At 45.1% G+C, this 23,677-nt stretch overlaps 1 protein-coding gene across 2 annotated transcripts in view; it reads right to left on the bottom strand.

The window, feature by feature from the left end:
* The window catches only part of WASHC5 (WASH complex subunit 5), a 54,758-nt gene that overhangs the window by 4,254 nt on the left and 26,827 nt on the right, over nt 1-23,677 (bottom strand). For both annotated transcript variants that reach the window (XM_024572053.3, XM_053929448.2), the window contains exons 15-28: nt 23,311-23,421; nt 21,927-22,067; nt 20,800-20,880; nt 17,285-17,386; nt 16,391-16,570; nt 15,156-15,280; nt 12,942-13,104; nt 12,420-12,522; nt 12,249-12,328; nt 8,989-9,092; nt 7,767-7,896; nt 6,368-6,464; nt 5,179-5,332; nt 2,085-2,172 (exon numbers count right to left, since the gene is read on the bottom strand). In XM_024572053.3, coding sequence (XP_024427821.2) covers nt 2,085-2,172; nt 5,179-5,332; nt 6,368-6,464; nt 7,767-7,896; nt 8,989-9,092; nt 12,249-12,328; nt 12,420-12,522; nt 12,942-13,104; nt 15,156-15,280; nt 16,391-16,570; nt 17,285-17,386; nt 20,800-20,880; nt 21,927-22,067; nt 23,311-23,421 — 1,659 coding nt within the window. The remainder of the gene's footprint in view (nt 1-2,084; nt 2,173-5,178; nt 5,333-6,367; nt 6,465-7,766; nt 7,897-8,988; nt 9,093-12,248; nt 12,329-12,419; nt 12,523-12,941; nt 13,105-15,155; nt 15,281-16,390; nt 16,571-17,284; nt 17,387-20,799; nt 20,881-21,926; nt 22,068-23,310; nt 23,422-23,677) is intronic.

Below are 23,677 nucleotides of genomic sequence, written 5' to 3'. Positions count from 1 at the left end.
TCTGCTAAATCCTACATTATGAAAATCCTTGCACACATACCGTGGTGAACTGAGATGCATATTCCTAGCGGTGGTATTGCTGGGATCAGGGAAGTAAATTCTGAATTTTTTTTTTAGGTAGATAAAGCCAAATTTCCCTTCCCCAAGGATATGCCAGTTTACATTCCCACTGACTGGACTGAGAAGCACTATTTCTCCAAACCTTCCAAGCACGAGCAACCCAACATTTGACTCTACCAATTTGTTTGGTGGAAACAGTAAGCTTACTGGTATTTTGATTTTGACCTTGAATAGAGGTCAGATTGAGCATCTTTACAAATGTCTATTGGCCATTTATATTTTCCTAAAATCTCCCTGTTAATATCCCTTGCCCTTTTCCTTTCGGGATTGGGTTGGCTTTCTCTTTCTTATTGGTGTGAAGGGCACACTGTAAGTCAAGGAAACTGGTTTTCTGTTACTACTTTTTCCAATTTTTAAATTAAGAGACATTTGACAGAATTGTTGAATTACATTTAACATTTATAAGAGGTCAAATCTCTAAATCTTTTTCTTTATGGCTTTCTCCCTTGGTGTTTTACATGGGAAGTTAAAAGAGCTGAAACATCAATTTTAGCCAAATACATACTAATTTATTTAGTTTTTCAAATAAACTGTTACTTATTGTGAAACATGGGAGGTGTGAAGAGACTTGCTATGTTTTAACCACATAATAACTAACTTCCTCAGCACTACTGACTAAAGTACCCCTCTCCCCTAATTGGAGATGCTACTTCTCCTTATGTATAATTGTATGTGCTAGGATTTGTTTCTAGGCTACACACGCCAGTCTACTGATCCCTGTTTTATACCAGTACCATGCTATTTTGATTTTTGTAGTCTTACAATATCTTTTCATATTTGGTACAATATGTTTTAATCTTTTTTCCAAATCTTGTTTTAGCCCAAGTCCTATGAAATTTCTAAAAAAATTTTTCCCTAAGTTAAAAACAGTATCTGGGATTTTGGTCATAATTGCAAGTAAATCTATAAACTAGAAAGAACTGATAGCTCTATAATATTGGAGTCTCTTCATTCAGAATTCTACATGGACCTCCAAATTTTATATTTTAAAATTTTATAGCTTTTTTCTAAGTTCTTTCATATTCCTTCAAGAAGTTGTTCTTGGCTATATATTTCTTTGTAAAATCTGTGAATAGCTTTTTTGCATGATATTTTTGAATTGGTTATAGAATTGGATTTACTTCATTATTGATATAATCAGCTTTTCTGAACTCTTAATTGCTTTTCACATGATTGGTGAATATTCAAGGTAGACAATTAGATCCTCAATAAACAGAAATTTGTCTTTCCACTGTGCATATTTCTATTGCATTTATTTTATCGTCTCGCACCCGTACCGCAGTTCCAGCCTGCTTTTAACGAGAATGCCACCTGGCGTCTCACTACTCAGTATGGCACGGCCAGTTAACTTTTAAAACATTTTTGGCATTTGTTATAAAAAAGGATCTTTAATTCCTAACCTACTAATTTTTAAAAATCAGAATGGCTTTTCAGCATCTATTAAAAGTCTTTCATATTTAATACCAAGCTCCCCACCTTGAGCTAAAATCCACCAAAATGGAATTACTAATAAGAGAAAAAAAATTTCTCAAAAGATAAAAAGTAGTTTGTTATTTCTAGAAACAGCGGTTGTATATAATTTTAGCCACGGCCTGAACTTAATCAGGTTACTCGAGAGGAAAGAACACACCGCACTTGGTTATTTCTCTACACCAGCCACTGACGGAATTCCCTCCTGGACCGCGTGCCTCAGTTCCCAAACTGGCTGAGTTGCTGACCAAAGGAGGGTAGGGGAGACAGCGAGAAGGGGAGGGAAGTTGTTTTAAACTCTGTCTTCTTGAAAAGCACTTACCGAGGTGGAGAGGGAGTAAGATTTTAGAGCTGTGGGGCAGAGCAGTGGCGAGGGCACAGGCATCCCCTGTGAATGAGCTACTGGACCTCACTCCCAGTGAGTCCGGGCCGCTTTTAACACCACCATCTTTTCACAAAAAGGGCACTAAGAGTGCTCTTTACTTGGCACTTACCCTCCTGGGTAGCTTTGTGTACCGAACATAATCCTCCAGGAACAGAAGGGCACCCACGACATCTGCAGGCATTTCAGGTACCTTCTGGCTGTAACAGAGAATAGTCGGGATCAGTTCACTGCTTTGCTTGTAAGAGACCCTGAGTCAACACACTGAAATACTGAATCAACAACAGACTCCTGAATGAAGTCAAAGAAGAAACAAATCTGCAGAACATCCTCTTGACTCCTATCAAGTCATTATCCTGCTCACCTACCTTCACAGCAGAACGCAGAGGTAATATCTGAGCTGCTCCGTGGTTTACACGGACCTTCACCATGTGGCCCCACCGTCTGTCCGGATGCATCTCTGACTGTACCCCCTCAGCACTTCATGGTTCAAAGGCTGCCAGGTCCCTGGACAGGCCATAGTTTCCCATGCCCTCCAGTCTGCAGCTACTCTCGCTCTGCAGGATTATTCGAAAGTAAACTTCTAGCCACCTTTCCAGCCCCCGCTCGGGCACTTCCTCCTCTGTGACGCCCTCCCTGGCTCCTGTGGGCGGATGGGTTTTTCCTTTGCTCTCAGTATACTTGGTATCTTCCACCAACCCTCTCAAATTTTCAGTGGTTTGTGTGCTGGTGTTTTTGAGGGTGTGGGTCGTGTCTTCGTTGTTTTGTCTCCAGTATCTGGGATTGTGCCTGCACCCTACTGTGTATTTGAGGGTGTCAAGTAAATACACAATCTTGCAGTTTCCTGTATGGATCCTGCTCATGTACTCATTCATACCACTCTCCGGAGCCGAGAATGCAGCAAAGTGCACGACAGTCTTCTCGTGGTGCTTACATTCTTATTTTTATCAAAATGAGTTTTTAGGTGGGAAAACTAAGTTCTAGTTTATGTAGATTGGCATTTTCTAAATAACAAAGAATTCTATGGTCCTGGATTAGTAATGTACTTCTCTGATGACTTGTTTTTGCTTTTGAAAAGAATGTTTAAGGCCTGGCTGAGGAGCTCAGTTAGTTAGAGCATCGTCCTGATGGGCCAGTGTTCGTTCCCCAATCAGGGCACATACAAGAATCAACCAATGAACGCATAAATTAAGTGGAACAAACTGATATCTCTCTCTCCCCTCCTTCCTCGTCTTCAAACATCAATAAATAAAAAATTTTAAAAATATAAAGAACGTTTAAGATGATTGCGCCCGGCAAGTCCCCACTGCTCTCAGTCGTTCAGTGTGTGGCCAGGGCTCTGTTTGCACTGGCTCTGCCTGGGACCAGGGAAGGAGGGTGTCTCCACACATCTCAGGTTCCCCTGTCACCACACTCCGCCCAGTCAGGAACCCTGAGCTGCAGCTTGACTCCTGTATCCTGACGACCTCACTCAAGGCTGCCAGGAACAAGCTGGGCTGGAGCCACACCTAACCCTTTGCAGTCACTAGCGAATAAGAGTTCGCCAACCCTTCACAGACTGTGCTCCATGGTTGGGCGTGGCCAGTGTGGAGGTGACTGGAAACAACCACCCTTGTACCGCCTGAACCCAGTCCTTGGCCTCCTCTCCCCAAGGTTCTGGACGAGAGGCATCAGATTTCTGGAGCCTACTGCTTTCCTTTCCAATTGACCTTATTTTGTGATCATTACAATTTCATTATTGAGACTTCCCCATCCTTCCAAGCTCTTTTCTCTTTTTCAATTGTTAAAAAATTGGCCCTTTGAAGCAAGACTGACCATATGTCCTAGAAAAACATCCAGTGCTTGTTGTTCTAACCATTAACTAAGATGGGGAAGAGCTGGTTTGACTGAGGCTCATGGGAAAAAGATGCCAGGATTTGAAAAGAATATAAAGTCACAATGCGCCACGGCACACAACGGATGTAAAGCACCTAGAGTTGTCATTTTAGGTGCACTGCGCTCGACAGTGTAATAACCCTCCACTCCGAGGGCAGGGGGGCAGCATTTGGAATCTGGGTGCAAGTTTGGGAGAACATGTGAAGATGGCCAGTAATAAACCAGAACCCCCGAGGCAGCCACCAGTGTGGCAAGCAGCCTCTGAACCACTGCACGTCAGGGGCAGGTGAGGGGCTCACCCAGAGAAGAAGACCTAAGGCAGCAGGTGATGTGACCGACTTGAGGTGATGCTGCAGAGGGAGGAGGCTGCACTCACTCTGTCTAATCGCAAAGGGTAGAAGGAAGCCCAAGAATGCCATTTTCGGAGAGGTGGGATGACATTTTCTGCTTATCTTAATCAGGAACTTTCTGATGATGAGAACGTCTCCACCCGTGTATTGGGTCGCTTTGGGTGGTCACCAGTGCCTCAACGATGGGCGTAACCCAGCAGAGACTGGATGACTGCATGCCAGCTGAGAGCTGATTCAGGCCCTTGGTGGCAGGTAAACAAAATCGCCCCAGAAATCACACCCAAGCAGCCGAGGCCTAGAAGACCACCCTCGCTGTCTTTGTTATGTTGGCAAAGTGACCAGGTGGTTTTCTTCCGGATTTGGAATGTGTAACATGACAGAATTTTAGTTAGTCAGGCTGACCATTTAGGGTAACAGACAAGGAGGCTCAGGACCCAACATCTCATGCAGTTAAGTTTTTTTTTCTATCTCAGAAAAGCCACATTTGCGGGGTTGGGGGGAAGAACAAAAGGTTTACAAGCTTGGTATTAAGTAGCAACTCCGGTGCGGTTTGTTTCATGACACACCAGGAGCCCGGGCTGTGTCCAGGGTCTGGCAAAGATGCGCCCCTGCCTCCTGCCGACAGGGTGGGAGCTGCCCCTGGCTGTGGCCCGGGGGGCACACACAGGCTCACTGAGGTCTGAGACAGCACCCTGGCTGGCAGAGGAGCAGCCTGCACTTTCTTCCCCGAACTAATCACGGTCATGACTCATTCATGCAGAATCACTGTGAGTGCACCTGGAGGCTCTCTGGGCAGGAACACGAAGGGAGGGGCCCACCTTGAATTCCTCCAAACGAGGAGATGTGCCCTGACCTGCTTTACAGAGCAGGGCAGGCAGCCAATCCCCACCTCTGCCAGGCCGACAAGGGCAATTCGGCGCGCAGTGTTGGCAGCCCATCCTGCAACCCCGATTCCGCGTGCTCCTGGCCGGCCCTGCGTACCTGGTACACTGCTCCACTGTGGAGCGGACAAACTGGCCGATCAGCGCCAGGAACTGCTCCGTGTACCGGGCGTGAAACTGCTTCAGCAGGGTGAGCAGTCCCAGAACGAGCGGCGGCCAGTCCACGGGGTCGGCAGGCTTTCGGCAGACCATCCCTGCAAGGCAACACAGGTCACGGGTCACGCCAGCAGGCCAGGCACCTCGCTGTGGCGGCGCTTGTTCAGGGCGAACGTTCCTGAGTCTCGGCGTGTTTGCGGCCCCCACCGTGACTGGCACGTGGTGACCTGGAAGGAGTAACAACTCTGGGCTGCCCTGTGAGGAAGGCCCGGGGCGGGCGGAGGCTTCTAGTGGTCTGAGGGATTCGACACAATAAAATGATTACTGTTTTTATAATTACCACCATTTTGTCCTTTGGATTACATAACTAAGGCATATGACTGTAGAAAAAATGTGAAGATACAAAAAATGTAAATGAGAACATAAAAATACTTGTAAGTGACTTCTATTAATGGCGGCATGACATATAAGATAAGGTACCCGGAACTACTCTCTTAAATGAAAACAGCTAAAATGCTGGATAAAATATTTAAAGAGCATTTTAAAATGCAACGTTCAATGTTACACAGGACAAGAATCTGCAGAAGTGGAGGCAGTGGAAGGCGGAAATCTGTGCGATGCGCTGGGTGCCAAGGCTGGATTTCTCACTGAGGATCTCTGCCCAAAGCCAGAGACCTTGTCATCCGTTTTTACATGTCTCACAGCACGAAGTATCCCTCTACTACTCTCCGAACACACTGTTACTCTTCATACTGCAGTTCCAGACACACAGTGGGCACGTGACCCCTGTTGGAAGAACAGGACACTAACCAAAAGAATTTCCTTTCACACCATAATCAACTGCCTAAGCAGTAAAGAAAGGAGGGAGGCCCAGGTCCCACGCATTTCCCAAGTTGAATAATTAGCCACTGCAAATTAAGGTGGACTACAGTTGGCTGATAGGAAATCCACTGTCCGCATTTCAGGAAAGGGGCTTTAAATTTCAGAGGCTCGAAGACACGGATTTTATAAACGTGTATTTAGTTAAGAAAAGATCTCATGGGACATAGCATTCTATATACAAAGATCTGTTTTGTTAGTTATTAATCTATTGATGTTGTTACTTATGGCGAAGAATAAATGTCATACCATACCTAGGTTTTTGTTGTACTGAAGTTTTGGCAATTGCGCGATCAAAAACAGGAAGTTGACGATTGGGAAATAGGGTAAGCGCTTGGTTGTTATGTAGATCTGGAAAGAGAAAGGTAAGAAATGGATGTTTTTTCCACGTTGCACAATACCGCAGAACGCATTAACAAATGAAAAGCTTCCATCTCATTTCAATTTGCTTTTCAGACTACCTAGAACTAGGATGGTTCCATTAACTTGCTGCCTTCAGTTTTATTTAACACCACTGGACCCCTGTCCCCACAAACATAACTACTGTGTAACAGTCAGCCCTTCCGGGCAGGGAACATTTTTGCTGAGAGATTAGCAGTGACTCCCCCGCTGCCCACAATCCTCCGAATGTCACTGACAAGGGGAGGGAAAAGGTGACGAGCGAGAGTGGGGCAGAGGGCAAACGCAGTAGTCAAGGCAAAGCTGGAGGGAAGGGCAGGGGGAGGGAGGGTGGGAAGGCGGCAGAAAGAAGGGAAGCTCCGCGTAGCAGCAAGTGAGGAGAAAGTGAGCACATGTCTCCTTTGTCATGGGCTCTCCCCGGGCAAGGTCACGGAGCGGTCCCTCTCCCCGTTCACCGGCAGAAAGTAGTCAGGGCATACCCGGCCACCTCCCTCCTCCCCTCCAGCCTGGGCACAGCGTGGCGTCCGGGCCGGGAGCAGGACTCTGCTGAGACTGCCCGGCACTGCCCTAGCCAGTGAGGAGCCCCGGGAAGGGATGCACCCCTGAGCCCAGGCTCCTCCCGGGCAAGGACACGTCTCACAGAGTCCCTGTGAGACTCAGTGAGAACACTCATGGTACCACATTTTATAGATTTTACAAAGGTAATGCAGGGTCTAGATTAACACCCTATAATCAAAGTCATCAAAACATAAACATTCACAGGAAGAGGTGTAGCCACCAAATGAGATCTGATACCAACTTGTGAAAAAACTTCCATTCTCAGGAGATTTTGGAGATAGGAATTGTAGGCAAGAGTTTGTAGCTCTGGATTATAAATTTGATTACTGTCAGCCCCGAAGGGAAACATCTTCAGCCAGGAAGAGTCAAAGCCACCATTTAGTTGCAATTCAAGTAGCAAACCCCAGATAAATTTAAAACTAATCTCTTACAGAGTGCGTTTTGCTTTCTAAAGAGCTGGACAAACATATCATTGGATTCCCACAGCCAGAGCCAGGTGGGGAAGGTGTGATCACATACTCCTATTACATGTGGGAAAGAGGAGCTCAGAAGGGTGGGGACTTGAGTGACTGGAGGCTCTGGGATCAGAACCCGGGTTCTCCCAGTATTTCAGCACAGTGATCGGCTACCTGGGCCAAATCACCTTTTGGGACCACACGCTCTCCTACCATACTGTCAGATATTTCAATCACCAACCTTATTCAGTGGGTTGTGAATGCCGGCTGCCTCCAGGTAGGCTGTGATTTCATGTAAGAGTGTGTTATCTTCTTTGGGGTAAGGAAGGGAAGGGTCCTGGTAGTGGGCTTCAATGTCTGCGAGGAGAGCCCTAGGTGGAAAAAAACCAAAACAGTGATAAGTGTTAAAGATTAACTGAATTTATACAATAGTTAATAGGGACTATGATGTAATCTTCCGGGGCCTTGGATTCCTCATCTGGAGAATGAGGGCTTGGCCTTCTGATTCTTGATTGCCAGGCCTGTGATTGGGTATGCGTGAAAAATTTAACCTCGGATGACGCGGTCTTCTGGAGTTAACCCAGATCGAATGCTCTGACCACTCAAGTTTTATGAATCGAATGTACTGTTTTCAACACCTACTTTGTCAAAAGCATGGATTCAGTGATCAAGAAGCATGCACTCTTTATCTTTAAGTACAAGGCTAGGAATGAGGGCAAGCTGCTGGGAGGCGGAGGATATGACTGTGCTCCAGGATGTGTGCTGGGCCACTCCTAGTAGCAGTTAACACACTCCCAATGGCCCACAAGACGTTAGTGACTCAGTCCAGTGGAAAGTCGAGTGTGGATTCTGGTCACACAGCCGACCCTCAAACAACATGGGACTTAGGGTCACCAACCCCCTGAGCAATTGAAAATCTAGGTGTAACTCTTTGTCCCCCAAAACTTAAATACTAATGACCTGCTGTTGAGCAGAAGCCTACCAATAACATACACAGTTGATTAACACGTTTTATATGTACTATATATGGTATTGTTAAAGCGAGAGAAAAGTGTTAAGAAAATCCTGAGAGAAAGAACATGTACAGTATTTACTGAAAAAAAATGTGCGTACCAGTGGACCCACACAGTGCAAACCCACGCTGTTCAAGGTCGACTGTAACTGCTTTCTCAGTCTGTGCAAGTACCTAGCACAGTGTCTGGTGTGTATTAAGTGCTCAATGTGTGTTGGCTGAATAAATGAATCCATCAAAAAAAAAAAAAAAGAAAAAAGAGACAAACACACACACCAAGGGCAATACTGAGGAAGCACAGATTTGATTATCCATAGGAAGGAAGCCCATGAATCCAGAGAGCCTTCTGACCCAGCAAGACCCCGAAAGAGCAGGTGCTGAAGGATCTGGGTGCTAAGTGAGAATGCACAACACAGGCCCACAGCTGGCTCTTTCAAACGCGGGCACTTACTTATTGAGATTCTCCAGGGCAGCTGCCAGATGTTTGGAGTCAAATCGACAAGAATAATTTAATTCATTGGCAATCTGTTTTCTCAGAATCTGCATCTGCCCAACCTGGGAACAAGCAAGAGAAATGACAGGTAGAAAGGGTCAGCGTTTTGAAGTGAGGGCAGGAGGCACACACCAAGATGCCACTTTCTCAATGGAGCATCACACCCTCCTACAGGGATACTGCAGGACCGCCTGCCCGGGCTCCGCGGCTGAGAGCCACCTCACCCACACGGGGCACCAGGGAATGGTCGTTCAAGAACATCGACCTCAAATAGCCCCAAAGTCTAATATTTCACAGAGACTCATTAATGGTCAGTGCTTTATGTATTAAAGCTGGGAATCCTAGTTTTCCTAGTTTCGGAATCCTAGTTTTGATCTTTCAGAATAAATAGTCCAAGATTAGCAGCTACCAGGAGCAGCCCTACTGCCTTTACTGGTCCTAAACTGGACTTTTTCAAGACTTAAGGGTGCCGCTTCCCTCTGATACTCTGCAATGTGGTGGACAGGAGTCTTCCACATCACTCAGGAATAAAGGCCATGTAATACCCCTCCCGGAATCAGGTGAAGCACGTGCACATGGTCTCAGAATAACTTTCTTGTGTGCACAAAATAAAACATAGAGGATCGTGGGAGCCGGCTGTAACAAAATATAACTATCAGACATTTAAAAGAAGAGATCTGTGATACTAACACGGCCCACCAGTCCCTGTGACTCCCACACAGCGATGAGCATGAATGATACCCAGAGATGTCGACGTCAGGTGGCAGCAAACTGTCTGGGGATGTGGTTTGAGACAGGTTTCAGCTTGCTCCCATAAGCTTGTCGCATCATAAAGAACAACAGTACACTCTAACTCTTTGTGCCAGTAAATTTTTTATTTTCTATTCTAGAAAAGGTATCCCTAAAAGATTAGCAGTGGGATGAGGAGGAACAGGAAAGGAGGCCATTTTATAATACCAGGAACAGTCAGATGGGAATGAACACACTTCCTCTGAGTTGCTGGGAGCAAAGGAAGATTAAGGACAACAGACTGGCTTGGTTGCCCCGTCCTGTGTGGCTCAGTTGGTTGGAGCATTATCCAGTAAACCGAGAGGTTGCGGGTTTGATCCCTGGCTGGTGCACATATGAAAGGCAACCGACTTATGTTTCCCTCCCTTCCCCTCTCTTTAAAATCAGTAAGCATGTCCTCGGGTGAGGATTAAAGAGAGGAGAGAGACCTCTATGAACAAAGAAAAATTATTACTTATATAAATGGTACTTGTGACAGTTAAAGTGTTAAATGACCTCAAATGTATTACTTTTGACCACTATTCTTACTAGATTATCATTCTACTTATGTGAAGAAAAAAAAAGTTAATGTGAAAAAATGCTATTTCTAAGTAAGGAACTTTTTGTTAATACAAAAATATCATTTAAAAATCAGAATAGAGCAAGGCCAAGAACATTGTGGGTTCTCTTAGGCACTCAAAAATGTACCTCCAACCTTGCATCTGGTCCATGTAATTCTTTGCTTAATTCTAGACACTCTGTGTCAGGATTCCCTTTTTTAAAAGTATCAATCTACAACTGGAAACAGAAATCAAGTCAGTTTAACATAACTTGTGCTTATTTAAAGCACGTTGAATGTTGGTGACCAACACTTTTTCTGGGTCTCCCTTGCTCCAGGCGGCCACGGAACCTGGGCGCTCATCAACCTGTTACTTGCCTACTTAAGAGAAACTCAGGTGATCGCTTTCCTCAGGATTTCTCTTGAGTTATACTCACCGATACAGCAGCCACTAGCTACATGTGGTTATTTATGTAAACTGATTAAAATGAGATAAAATCAAAGGTTCGGTTCCTGGCTCCCCTCCCCCCAAGCCACACTGCAAGTGTTCGGTATCAGCATGTGGCTAGTGGCTCTGTTCACTGCTGAACGGCACAGACTATTTCCCAAATGACAACTTTGTCCTTGGGGACCTTATTAAAGATCACCGACTTAGATACAATACTTGGCTACTAATGAATCACCAGCAATTAAAAGAACAGTGGTCTGGAACACCCACTGGACTTCAAACCACCTGGCAACCAAGTGGAAAACTTCCAAGCCTCGTCCAAGAACCCCTGTCATCTCCCTCGGCCTCCCGCCGAGGGGAGACCCAGGCCTGTCCAACCTCAGGGCATTCTTCACTCCGCCCTCAGGGTTTCCCCGCCACTAGAAGCTTGGCCTCAGAAGCTCTCAATGCCTGACAGTCACTTGGTGAGGGACCATCAAACCTATATAACAGGACACTTGGCAAAGCCCGAGGCTCCCTGTGTCACCTATTCTAAGTTTCCAAATTAAACATACTCATACACACACAACCCGTAAACAACTCACTGAAACTATGGGAAATAAATTGTGAATTTGGCCGAGATGACGAGTCCTGTCTCAATGAGCAACCTCTATAACTGGGAACAAGAGAAGGCAGCCTTTGTGAATTCCTGTGGCATTCTAGACTTTTCCTTTGCTACATGACCCTTTTAACCAGGAACCAGTTTTGCACCAGGAAATCCGGTAGGATGCCAGTAGGTTTTCTGAGGAGACGGCTGGTGTTTCCTTTAACGGTGCCACCCAACAACTGACGATGCTGCGGACATAACGAGTGTTCGGTAAAGGGCTGTCGGATGTCTCGGGTCATCGCGTGATGAGAGGCGGGCACGCGGGAGGTTCGCAGGGTCCCTGGGGCCACTGTGGCAGTGCCGCGGCGGAGAGTGGAGGAGCGGGTTCTGCTGTAAAGCCAGTCTCCACCCAGCAAAGCCATGCCCTCACTGTGCTTTACGGCTCACTCCAAAGACACAGAGCTCCCGTCATGGTGGGGGGCGACCTGCGCCCCGGAGAACCTGGCTTTCCCGTCTGTGCAAACACAGACGGCCTGTGAACTTGTCTGTGAGGACGGGTACCGAGGGAGGAAATTTCCCATTTCCTGGGTAGAAGCACCTCTTGCTAAAAGGCATTTTGGAAAGAAACAGATTCCTTGAGCAAAAGGAAAATAGGCCAATGAAAAGCATAGTGAAGAAGAGCCCTAGAGGGGAAGATAAAGAAATGAATGAACTGGAAATAATGACAAACTGAAATACTGCACTTTTGTGTTAAAGACAAAGGAAAGAAAAGTAGCTTTCTACGGGCAACAGAAACGACAAGAAATTAATAATAAAAAAAGGGAGGACTGATCATTACCCTTGCCTCCACAACATACCTTCATGATGGCCTCGAGATAAGCTGGCCAAATCTTCTGTGTTTTGGCAATGGCGGAAAAATAAATTTTATTCGAATTTGCTGAAAGGTTAAAACATGATTTTCCATTTAGTGAACTTGGAAAGGTCACAGCGTTCTCCCCCCCCCAACAGGCTGGTTCCACAACACTTACCTACAATGCTTTTCACGGGGCTGACAGCGTTCGTGAGGGTTTTTAAAGTGTCCTGAACAGTTCTGTCTCTCAGGATACTTTTCTGCAACATACTGAGGAAATTCTACAACAAGAAGGAAAAATAAAAGAACCAACACGGTGAGTGAAATGAGCAAGAACCCCAGTAAACACAATGTTAGGTGGGACACAAACCGGCCTGAATCCCACCACACTGTGAGCAGGGTGCTGGGGAAGCGGCAACTTCCTGTTCCTGTTAGAAACATCCCGTTTCTAGGAGGAGACTGTGGCACGTTTCAAAGGGAAAGTCTTATCCTTCTAAGGTGAAACGCACCAAAGCCATCTATCCATAAAAATAGTACGCTGGCCAAGGAGTGCTAGCTGATTCTTGTTCAGCTGCCTACTGGGACTCTCCTGCATGTGTCAGTATGGGGAAGAATTTTCCCATTCATTTCCCAAAGTCGGGCGATCCACCCTCATCGCGCCCAGGGCAGCAGAACACACGCAAGGAAGCTGGAGGCTCACCTGTAACTCTTTTACTATCATAAAGCACAGGAGCCTGTCTAACCCGTTCAGCCCGAAAGTCCCCAATGTGGTCTGGATTTCTGAGAAGAGGCGGCTGCTGGTCACTTCTTGATGAGTTTTCAGGTCATACCAAGTGTTCAGCTGGTCAATGTGACATGTCACTCTGAAATAAAAACAAAGTGCACCCCAAAGGCGAAGCAGCTGAGGATTTATCATTAAGATTTATCATTAGACATGCAGGGCTCAACAAGACTGGGAGCTTCTGGCATGAAAAGCAACAGTGTGGCGATTTGTGTTTAATAACTTCTGTGCCTACGCAGCTAGTCTGTGTCTGTCTATTTCATCTCTCTCTCATTGGTATCTCTTTGCAGTGACGGACCAGGAAGGTAACACTGAGTTACATCACCTTTGTCTGCCCTGTGCCACGTCCCTGATTTGACAGACTCATTTCCACCAAATTGGGCTGTGGTTTGGAGTCACATTAAGAAGACAAAGTTAGACTTTGGCATCAGGCTGGAGAACTTTAAAGCCCAGAGGTCTCTCCGTGGGGGCCCATCTTTAAATTTCCAGAGACGGTGGGCAAGACAGTCACGTGCTATTTCCATTTTGGTAAGGAAGAAACTTTGAGCCCTGGCACCCTGTCTAACATTTCAGAGCACGAGGACAAAGCCACTTCCTCTCTCCTCCCAGGTCTGGCCAGCAACCAAAGACTCCCTTTAGACTCAGGAGGACAAGGGGAACAACTATATTTACTGAGCACTTCTGACGTGCCGGGGGCTGGGCTGAGCTCCTTCCATGAGCTGTCTTTTTCTTCCTCATAATGGCTCTGTGATAGATGGGCCATCTGACCCTCGCTTTACAGGTGAGATAACTGAGGCTTAGAGGCTTGATTCCAACACCACACCCTTAACCACGACATCACTGGTTCCCAAATGTGGAGGCAGGAGCCGTATGTCACTGGGAGGTTAAGCTGAAAGACAGATGGCCAGATCCCTCTCTTGGAGAGTCTGATTTCGTAGGTGTGACATGAAGTCCCAGACTCTGCAATTCACAAACTCCACACATGACATGCCTCCAATTCCATGACCTGGCATTTTACTGAAATGGGATTTGGGAGGGAGTTAAAAGAGCCTCAAGAGCTAGAAATCAGAACAAGATGATTTCCAGAACTACATATGACTTCCACTTCCAAGCTGCCAAGTGTCCTCCTTCCGCTGCCCAGCGCTGGCACTCTGAGGCTCCCAACACGGATGATGAGCTCAATATAGGACACAAAAGCCCCAACCATGCTTCATCCTTTCTGCATGTGTTAGCAGGGCACTGCGTGGGGAGTGTTCTAGAAGGATTCAGTGATCAACTCATGGGAACCAAGAAAGAAGGAGCTACAAAACATTTTGGATCAATTATTCTTTTAGACGAAACTCATTTCTGCTGGGATTTTTGAAAGAAGTTTACACATTATAGAGGGCAGTTTTGATTTTATGAGATTTTGTATATATACTGTGTCCCACTGCGTGCAAAGTTCTGTAGTCTGCCCTTGAACGCCACAGGACTTAAGAGCTGGGCTCCAGAGTTAGGGGCCTGGTGTGTATTCTGGGTCCACCATTTTATCAATTCTGTGATCTTGTGCAAGTGATTTAGCTTTTTCCTCAGTTATTTCATCTTTAAAATGGAAATAACGATGCCTACCTCATAAGAGTCTTGTAATGAGTGAACGAGACAATGTGATTATGCTCTGGGAAGACAGCACAAGGTAAGTGCTCAGTAAAATGACAGTTCTTACTATCCACCATGCTTGGGTGTTGGGCTAAGAAACAAGGAGATAATCTCGAATGGTCAGGATGTGAACTGACAAGTGCGAGACCCAGTGACTGGAACGGGGTGTGTGCCAAGGTTACTAGGTACAGGTGAGCAATTTGTAATTTTAAAAAAGTTTGACATGTTGGGATGTCCCCGGGTCCAAGTGAGTAGAATGTTAACTGGAGAGCACGAGAAGCACAGACTTAGGGCTGTTTCAATCGATAGTGCTTTGGCCTGGGGTCGCCTCAGTCACACTGAGGAAGATATGCAGTCTCAGAAAAGTGCATGTGAGTAAACCCATTAGAAGGGAACCTGTTGTGGCAGGAACAAGGTGTGACCTGAGTATACGCAGCACCTGTTTAGACCTTGGTTGTCCATGGTGTTCAAGGCCCAGTGGAAGTCAGATGCACCTACTTTGGGTCCGTGATCCGCAAGATTTCTCTGCAGAGTCGGCCAATAAATGTCACAGACTCGTCCACAGGGGCAAACTTGGGTATGGGGATGTGAGTGGACTGGTGCATACTCTGCCAGTCTTGAATCTAGAAGAAAAGGACACATATTTAGCACATCTTTGACAAGGTGACCTAGTAATGCTTTCCCACACAGGTTCACGAGAGTAAGGTTGTATAAGGAGTGACAATGAATGCTCCTTGGTTTCAAAGAGGAAAATTTTAAAAGTATATTAACAGTCATTCCAAAATGCCACATATCACATTGATTAAAAAAGAAACGTTTGTGAGAAAGTAAGGTGAACGAGGATAGGTGAGAAGAGACACAGGAACTTTTGGCTTTGGGCTCATAAGTTAACAGGTATCGATGTAATAAGGTTGGAAAATACTTAATCTTTCAATACTTGAATCATCAATTCCCTAAGGAAAAGCTTACAGAGTAGCCCCTTGTTAACTACTGACTAAAATCTCACTTCTCAGCTGTGATACTTAAGAATTTGGTGCTTAAACAACCCAATTAAAAAACAGGCAAAGGTCATGAGCAGACATCTCTGAGGAAGATCAGAAATGGCCAATAAACACAGGAGAAGATGCCCAACATCATCAGTCGTTAGGAAAGCGCAAATCAACACCATAATGAAGTACCACTTCACACCTGTTACAGCAGGTGTACTTTAAAAAAAAAAAGGAAAATAACAAGTGTTGATAAAATAAACAAGGTGATAAGGACATGAGAAATTAGGAAGTGGAACCCTTAGACATCGCTGGTGGAAATAAAAACGGTGCAGGCACTGTGGGAAGCAGCTTGGCTGTTCATCGGTAAGTTACACATAGAATTACCATATGGTTCAGCAATTTCGCTCTCACGTATACACGCCGATCAAACACAGCTGGCTTCTGAACTCTCGGTCACTTGAATTATAACAATGACAACAAATGAATTCATTCTGTAGCCATTTAATCATGGCTGCTTTCTCCTTAGGAGGGTGAACTCCCAGAGGCCAGGTGTCTTGTAAACTTTTCTGAAATCCTCACAGCTCCTGAAGGTACCCCGAAGGTATTCATGACTTTCTAGTGCTTACTGATTTTTAGTAACTGTTTAAATAAACTTTCTTGTTGGCATTTCTGAGGTCTAGGGTATGTATTTTAAAAGTCAGAAATAACAAATATAGTCAAGAATTTTAAAATGTATTTAGATACCTTTGTTCTTAAAAAGTTATTACACTCCTGCTCGACATTATAATTTATAATGCGAGATACTTCTTCCTGCCAAATCTTCAGGGCATAAATGTTGACGTAGTCTTGTATGTATTCAAAAGAACGGTGAAATCCATCCATGGTAGCTCCCAGCTCTTTCAGCTTGGGCATCAATTCACTTGTCTGTTCAAAAGGGGAAACACAAATTCTATTACATTGCAGGCGACTGTCAACCACTAATATCTGTATTGGACTTTAAGTGATATGCTGACTAAGAGACCACAGTGCTAGTCAGCTTTGGAAATACTCATTTCCTACCCATTTAGGATGAGTGGGAGCTGACATCCGGCATCCAGCAAAGAATAAACTGCATTTGTTTGGAGAGGAAACCCCATACAAAAGGATATAAAAAATGAATGCTGATTTCTCTCATGTCATTTGATGAATATCTCTATCTTAAAACACAAACTATTTTAAATTGAATTTACTGAGGTGAAAAAAACCCTTATATGAATTTTAGGCCTATTTCTTTTTTCTCCTGAGAAAAATTACCATATTTCTGAACACATTAAACAAAGTGAAAACTTACAGCCTTTACAGTTCCTATCGGCTTTGGGGTTAACAAGTTCTTTTAACTACAAGAAGTTAACTGATTTACAAATATCAGTTCAATTCTTAAATCTGGGGCTCAAGAGGTGAAGGAAAAAAGAACTGACTTTAAAATAGATTTAATATAGGACAAAAAGCACATCTGTTGATTGTACTGAAAAATCACCTATTAGATATATGTTAGGAGGAAATGTCTTGTTCATAATAGTTAAAAACGGTGCTCTGGTCCATTCTTCAGACTGAACTGACAGAAGGAGAAAGGACAGCCTCCTTTTGGTCACTTGGTACCTTGGCTCGCGGGTTGAAGATCAATCCCCTATGAAGAGCAAAAGCAACGCGTTTCACGAGCTCCTTCCTTATTCCGTCCTCCAGCAACTGCTTGGGATCCACCTGAGGGCAAAGTGAAAGGCGATAACCGGCAGTGAGGAGAAGCTCGGTCCTGAAGGAGTCCAGAGGAAAGACAGTTTCCAGAATCCGAGTACAGTGCTTTTCTGCCTCTCCCCCAAAGGACTGGGACTGTTTTCCTTTCCTGTCTCTGTGATCTCGGGCAGACAGGACAGATTACTAAACCCATCACCTCTTCAGGACCTTGTTTATCTCAGTAAAACTCACGATGACAATTTTACAACATGACGTTTCAAAGGTGGTAGGTATGGAAAGTGTTAACTTGCCTCCCATTTTAATCACTTCGATAAAAGTAAAAAGTTCCTTTTCTTATCACCAGGCGGGGGTGGGTGGGACGAGGGGCCCGCATTTGAATTCGGTGTGCCTTCCCTCGGATGTCACCTGAGGGGGCCTACAGCCACACGGGCAAACTCAAGTTTCGGGTTGGACGCTCTGCGAGATTTAACAACTCTCTTTCAGCACGCTTGGAATGGCGTTTGTAATTAGGGAGATGACATATGAAGGCAAATCTGTTATCTAAGCTTATTTTGCTGATTCTTTTTTCTGCAATGAGGAAGCTTTTGTTATTCCCTCAAAGAGAATCTCCTATCAGATCCATAAAACATCAAATAGTTTTAAGGCGCTCCTTTGAATTCTCTGACACTTGTCTCTTTTTTAAGTTTGTAAAGAACCGTTATTTCAAAAAGTCATAAAGGTAACTGATGGGTTCCACCTGGGTTTGATCACATCTAAACTTCCAAGGAAGATAACTGCAATGAAAGTTGCAGGAATTGCAAAAGCCAGAAAACACTGAACACATCATGGCTATGTGCTCAGCAAAATCCAGACTGTGGAGAAACTACAGGTCAGAGGCCTTGAGTTCTGAACAGATAAACCGTAAGAAAAAAAAAAGAATTAAAGAAACCTGGAGACTAAAACAGAATGAAAAGACATGCCTTTTTTTTTTTTTTTTAAATGGGCAAGTGTAAAGTATAGTGTAGAGAAATTTACTTCGGGATAATAAACTATGAACAGAGAGACTGAAATTTGGTCAGGACACATGAGGAGGAGGGGCCAGGCTGGGACCTGGCTAAACTGTGTCTCTTGACTTTGAGTGTTGGTGAAAATGAATACTATTTACCTTAAAATAACCCATTAAGCTACGTAATTGTTTCTGTAGTTTTTAGTATCTATGTTCTACTTTATTATAAAAAGGTGAGCTATAAGTAAATAGTCAATGAGAATATAACCAAATAAGCAACATGAAGTTTTCCAAAAACGCATTCCTTGTAAGCACAGACTTAATGAAGAAGACGGATCTAAAGGTCTGCAGCGAACCTTCCCCTTCTCCCTAGGCTTCTGCTAGTGGATGGGGTGCTTACAGCAAAGAGAGTCAGTCCCCTTCATCACCTCCTTCCTCACATCTCCCCCTCTCCTAAATGTAGCGACAGTTTACCTTTTCATACGGACGCTCCAGAACTTTCTCTGGTCATTTACATGCATACATATTTGCCCTTTAAATACACACTTAATTTCAGAAATCTACACGGGGTAATCTACACACACACTGTTGTGCAGTTTGCGTTTTGCACGTCAATCACTGGGAACCTTCCGGTGGCAGATTCTCTCAGAATGGCCACGGAGCAGAGCCACCCGCAGCGTGAGCGTACCACAGCGCATGCAGCCAGTCCCTTACTGATAGCACACGTCACCACTAGTGTTTTGGCCGCGCTAACAACGAACACGTATCCTTGTGTACATCTCCCTTGCGTTACGTCGTACTAACTCAAGCGAACTTACACTTTTTGGAAGAGTTTGGAATAGAGCCCTAATATCGGGACGTTCAGGATCAGTCAGGGCTGATCATCCAGAGCTGCTGGACTGGCAGAGACGCCTCCTGGGCGGAATGGGGTCAGTGTATCCCCTCTGCTCGTTTTATCTGAAAGCGTGTGGCAAAAGACTTACAGTTTTCTTAGTCTTTTTTTAGATGATTCTTGCTAATTGTTAGGTTTTAGTACATCCTTCTCATGAGGGTCACTTTGCATGGAAGATGCTTAATCTGGTCCAAGGACTTATCACTACTTTATGGAGTAATCAGAAGCGGTAACCTGCATGTATAATTGCTGTGTATCAACTGAATTAAACTGGCATCAGAACTAAGGCATGTTGAGTGGATTCTATTAATATTCCAGGGGTAAACGGTATTTCTTTTAATGCACTTCCAGAAAATACACACTAAAGTTCTATGTCTATTTAGAGCCATCTCCTATATTTTCTTGGATTTTATTAACATAAATGTTAACCTAGCAATTCGATAGCTATATAGTTTTAAAAAAATCAAAAATGTTCACATTCTACTGATATCAGATAAACGGAAAAGTAAATAAAAGCACAACGAACCACTCGAATGGGCACGTCACTAATTACAGGATGATAAACTGAACAGCAGTGAGCTACTACCACTTCGTACATCCTGGGAGAGCCAAAATTAGAAAGCTGGAAATAACGAGTACTGGGGACACCCAGGGAATAGTCATTTCAGAAGGCACTCTGGCAGTACCGAGACAAATTAAGTATCAGTATGCCCTGTGACCCAGGGACCCATTCTGGGTACACAGATTTCAAAAACTGTCATCCAGGCCTGCCATGGAGGCATGTTTGGAAATGCTCGCCTTGATACTGTTTATGATAAAGGGAAGCAGAGGTGAGATATTAGGCAACACAGGTAGTCTGTCCCTAGGGCAATGGTTAAGTAAAAGGTGAAATTCTCTGCAGCAATAAGAAGCAACACGAGCTTATTTCAAAAGCCACACCTAGTGAGAAAAGCTAAGGGAAGGGTGAGAGGCAGCACACACACACACACACACACACACACACAAAATACCACCGCATGCTAACGACAAGGTAGCTGCATGCTCAGGGACAAACACAGAGTGCGTGCTGTGGGGGGTGGGCGTGGGTGTCCAGGGCATGAGAAAGAAAAGAATAAGGGCAGAGAGGAGCTTACATGCATCGGTGGTGGCGGTGACCTGACAATGACAGTAAGGGACGATTATCTCAGCTCCCTGCACCTGGGGCGCAATATAAAAATACTAAAAAGAAACAAGGGCGACAGGAAGGGAGCGAGAACTAGCCAGCTATTTTGTCTAAGGGTGTTAAGCCATTTTTCTTTAATAAAAATATTCAATAAAATGGATTTTTCTAAGATTTAAATAAGTCTCAGGGATTAAGAAAAATAAGGATATTAATGCTCTCTCTTCCTCCATCAATACATGAGTAACATTAAGCTCAAAAGCTGAATACGAAAGCAGGGATACAGGATGGTGATGTCATTCCCTCTTCCCATGGTGATAAAAGCACAATCACTCAAACCAAGAGTCTCACGATGAGGCCACCCAGGCCAGCCTCAGAGCCGTTACCTTGATGATGCCGACCAAAGTCGTTTTCATCATCAGGATGCCTTCCGTGAAGATGGAAATGGCGTGGGTCAGCTTGGCAACCTTTAACAAAGAAAGAGCAGTTGGTGAAGCAACTAAAAAGATAAAAAGACCCACCGTTTGCAGGGAAAGCTCAAGTAACTGGCTAATGGTCCCCGAGTGGCAAAGACAACAGGAAGGAGCAGGTGGCTTTGGGAACCCGGGGTGCAGGTGTCCTGGCCAGAAGCGAGGCCTTGTGCTGCCACTGACAGACATTTTTGGAAACTGAGTCAGAAGACACTAAATAGTCCTTTCGGCTTTGACCAATCACTTCCCCTCCGGTGGGCCCCAGCTGCTCAGGCACAAAAGGAGGGCGGGACTCAATGTCGTGGACGGTCCCTCCAAGCAGGGAAGGCTCACCAGGACTCTAAGAGGGTAATCTCCCCTTACTACCATCTTCGTCTTTTTGCAAGCAACACCAGGAGACACTGGTAAGGTAGACAGACGCTATACTTCTGAGTTGGAACAAGTGTGGAAACCCCAAGGGTGAACACCTAAATTCACGACATCATTCTGAAGCTTTGTCAGAGGGTGTGAAATTGACAGGGGAGGAAACGTGAGGACACTGGACATCACACTGCAATTTCCCCTCGATTTCACTTTTCACATCTTGAAGTGCAGGGAGAAAGAAAAGCAGAGGTGCTGGGAATAACGACCTCTGAGGCTGCTGAGCTACTGAGTGGACTTAAAGGTCTGGCTGCAGGAAGTGGTTACTGGGCCGTGAATTATTCTGAGCACTCGTGTGATGTCTAAAGCAGGAATCTGAATGTGAAAAGTCTTGGCAGCCTCGCTCAAGGAGAATAAGGCCTGAGTCACCAGGACGACTCACGAGGAAAGGGATCAGCGGGCTGCCATGTCCTCAGAATGCTCAGGCCAGCAAGGCCCTAAATGACACCACGACACTGTGACAAAGAAGGTATGACTGCACTGAAACAGTAAACGGAGTTGCTGCTGACAGCAGGAAAAACAATCAGAGTTGGTCTGGTGGCCCTGGGGTTTGGCAGGGGACACAGGCCCGTGATGGTTTAGGTGTGAACTATGGAAAGGCATGAGTCAGAGGGACGAGCCACCTCATATCGTGGGCCGAGCTGAGCATAGTCCCTCAGCTTGTCCTTGTCCAGGCGGGTCGGCACTTCGATGATATCGTGGGTCTGAAGCTTTATGATCTTCAGAAGAGAAGTAAACATGCTTTCTGGAATAATCTGCAAAACCTTTCATGAAAGGGAAAAGACAAAAAACAAACAGTTCTTTTATTTTATTTTTTAATCCTCACCCGAGGATGCACTACTTGATTCCTGAGAGACAGAGAGAGAGGAAGGTGGGGGACGGGAGGAAAGAGAGAGAGACAGACAGACATCGATTTGAGAGCAACATCAATTGGTTGCCTCATACACGCCCCAATGGGGACCGAACCCACAGCCTAGGCATGTGTCCTGACTGGGGATTGAACCCTCAAGCCTTCAGTTTATAGGACAATGCTCCAACCAGCTGAGCCACATTGGCCAGGGCAAACACCTCTTTTCTTTTTCTTAGCTGACAAATGCTAGGCTCACAGGAGGAAGGGCCCCAGTGTGCAGGAAGCCAGCTGTCCACAGGAAGGGATGCCTTGGGGCTGAGAGGGCTCTTCCAATAACTGCTCTCAGGCAGAGGGCCGAGGTCCTTCAAACCTGATTTGCTTACAGGACAGAAAGCCAACTGTCATAGAAATGCTGCAGAAAGAGGTATCTTTCCCACATTACAAACTCTAATTTAGTTTATTTACTTACTCATAGGCAGATGGCTACCTTTAATTAATTAATTTTTATTTTTCAATTACGGTTGACATTCAACAGTAGATTAGCTTCAGGTGTACAGCAGTGATGAGACCTTTATACACCTTACACAGTGACCCCCCTGATAAGTCCAGGACCCACCCAGCACTGTTATCCCCACGTTATCGCCTACATTCCCTGTGCGGCACCAGTTCCGAGATGTTAAGTAGCACGGCCGGGGTGCACTCAGTCGGTGACTCAGGTAAACTTTGAGTCCAGGCTGGTGCTGCGGCTCCATGTGGCACCATTAAGTTCTTGAAACAGGGACCAAAATCCCCTCGAAAACTTTAAGTTCAGACTAGGATGGTGCATCTAGACCTGGCTCCTTTTACCAACTACGTCTGTGACTTTGAAGAAGCCACTATCATCTGTACCTCAGTTTCTATCCCTGTGAGACAGGGGTTAAAACCGCCTGCATTTAAAAAACAGTAGTACAAGTTCTTTGAATGTGAAGACACATCTGCACACCCACCGTACCAGTAAGAATGCATTTATTTTCAGGTTCTGCCAATTTCTGGAGTAAAAATAACAACAAGGGACAGAAACACGGCTGTACTTTTTATAGGGCCCCACGCTACCTTTTGTGTGTAAAATAGCAGTTATCTCGCCAAGAATATAAATACCACTCTGCTGCACTTCTTACCTTTCTCACATAGGACACCAGCTCGCCAGAATAGTACTGAGACACGCTGAGAAGGTCGGGGCTGTTTGCTTGATTAATACGAAGAAGGGGCAGGTCAAGGGCAGAGGCAAGCTGGAAGGAAAAAGATACACCTGTTTCTGTTCCCAAAAGTCCTAGAAATGTCTCTTTCCAGAAATAGTAACATGTAACAAAACTCTTGGGCTTTACCCGAGAGAGAGCAACAACCACTGAACTTCGTCAATGTCATTAATAGTTCTGACATTGATGTAATTTTAAAAAAATGAAAGACTTTTGCTATAGCAGTGGTTCTCAAATTGTGGTCTCTGGACCAGCAGCACTGATACCACCTGGAACTTGCTAGAGCAGC

The sequence above is a fragment of the Desmodus rotundus genome, chromosome 8 (assembly GCF_022682495.2).
Source record: "Desmodus rotundus isolate HL8 chromosome 8, HLdesRot8A.1, whole genome shotgun sequence".
Taxonomy (NCBI): Eukaryota; Metazoa; Chordata; class Mammalia; order Chiroptera; family Phyllostomidae; genus Desmodus; species Desmodus rotundus.
The sequence above is the reverse complement of the archived record's forward strand: the minus strand, read 5'-3'. Positions and strand labels throughout refer to the sequence as shown.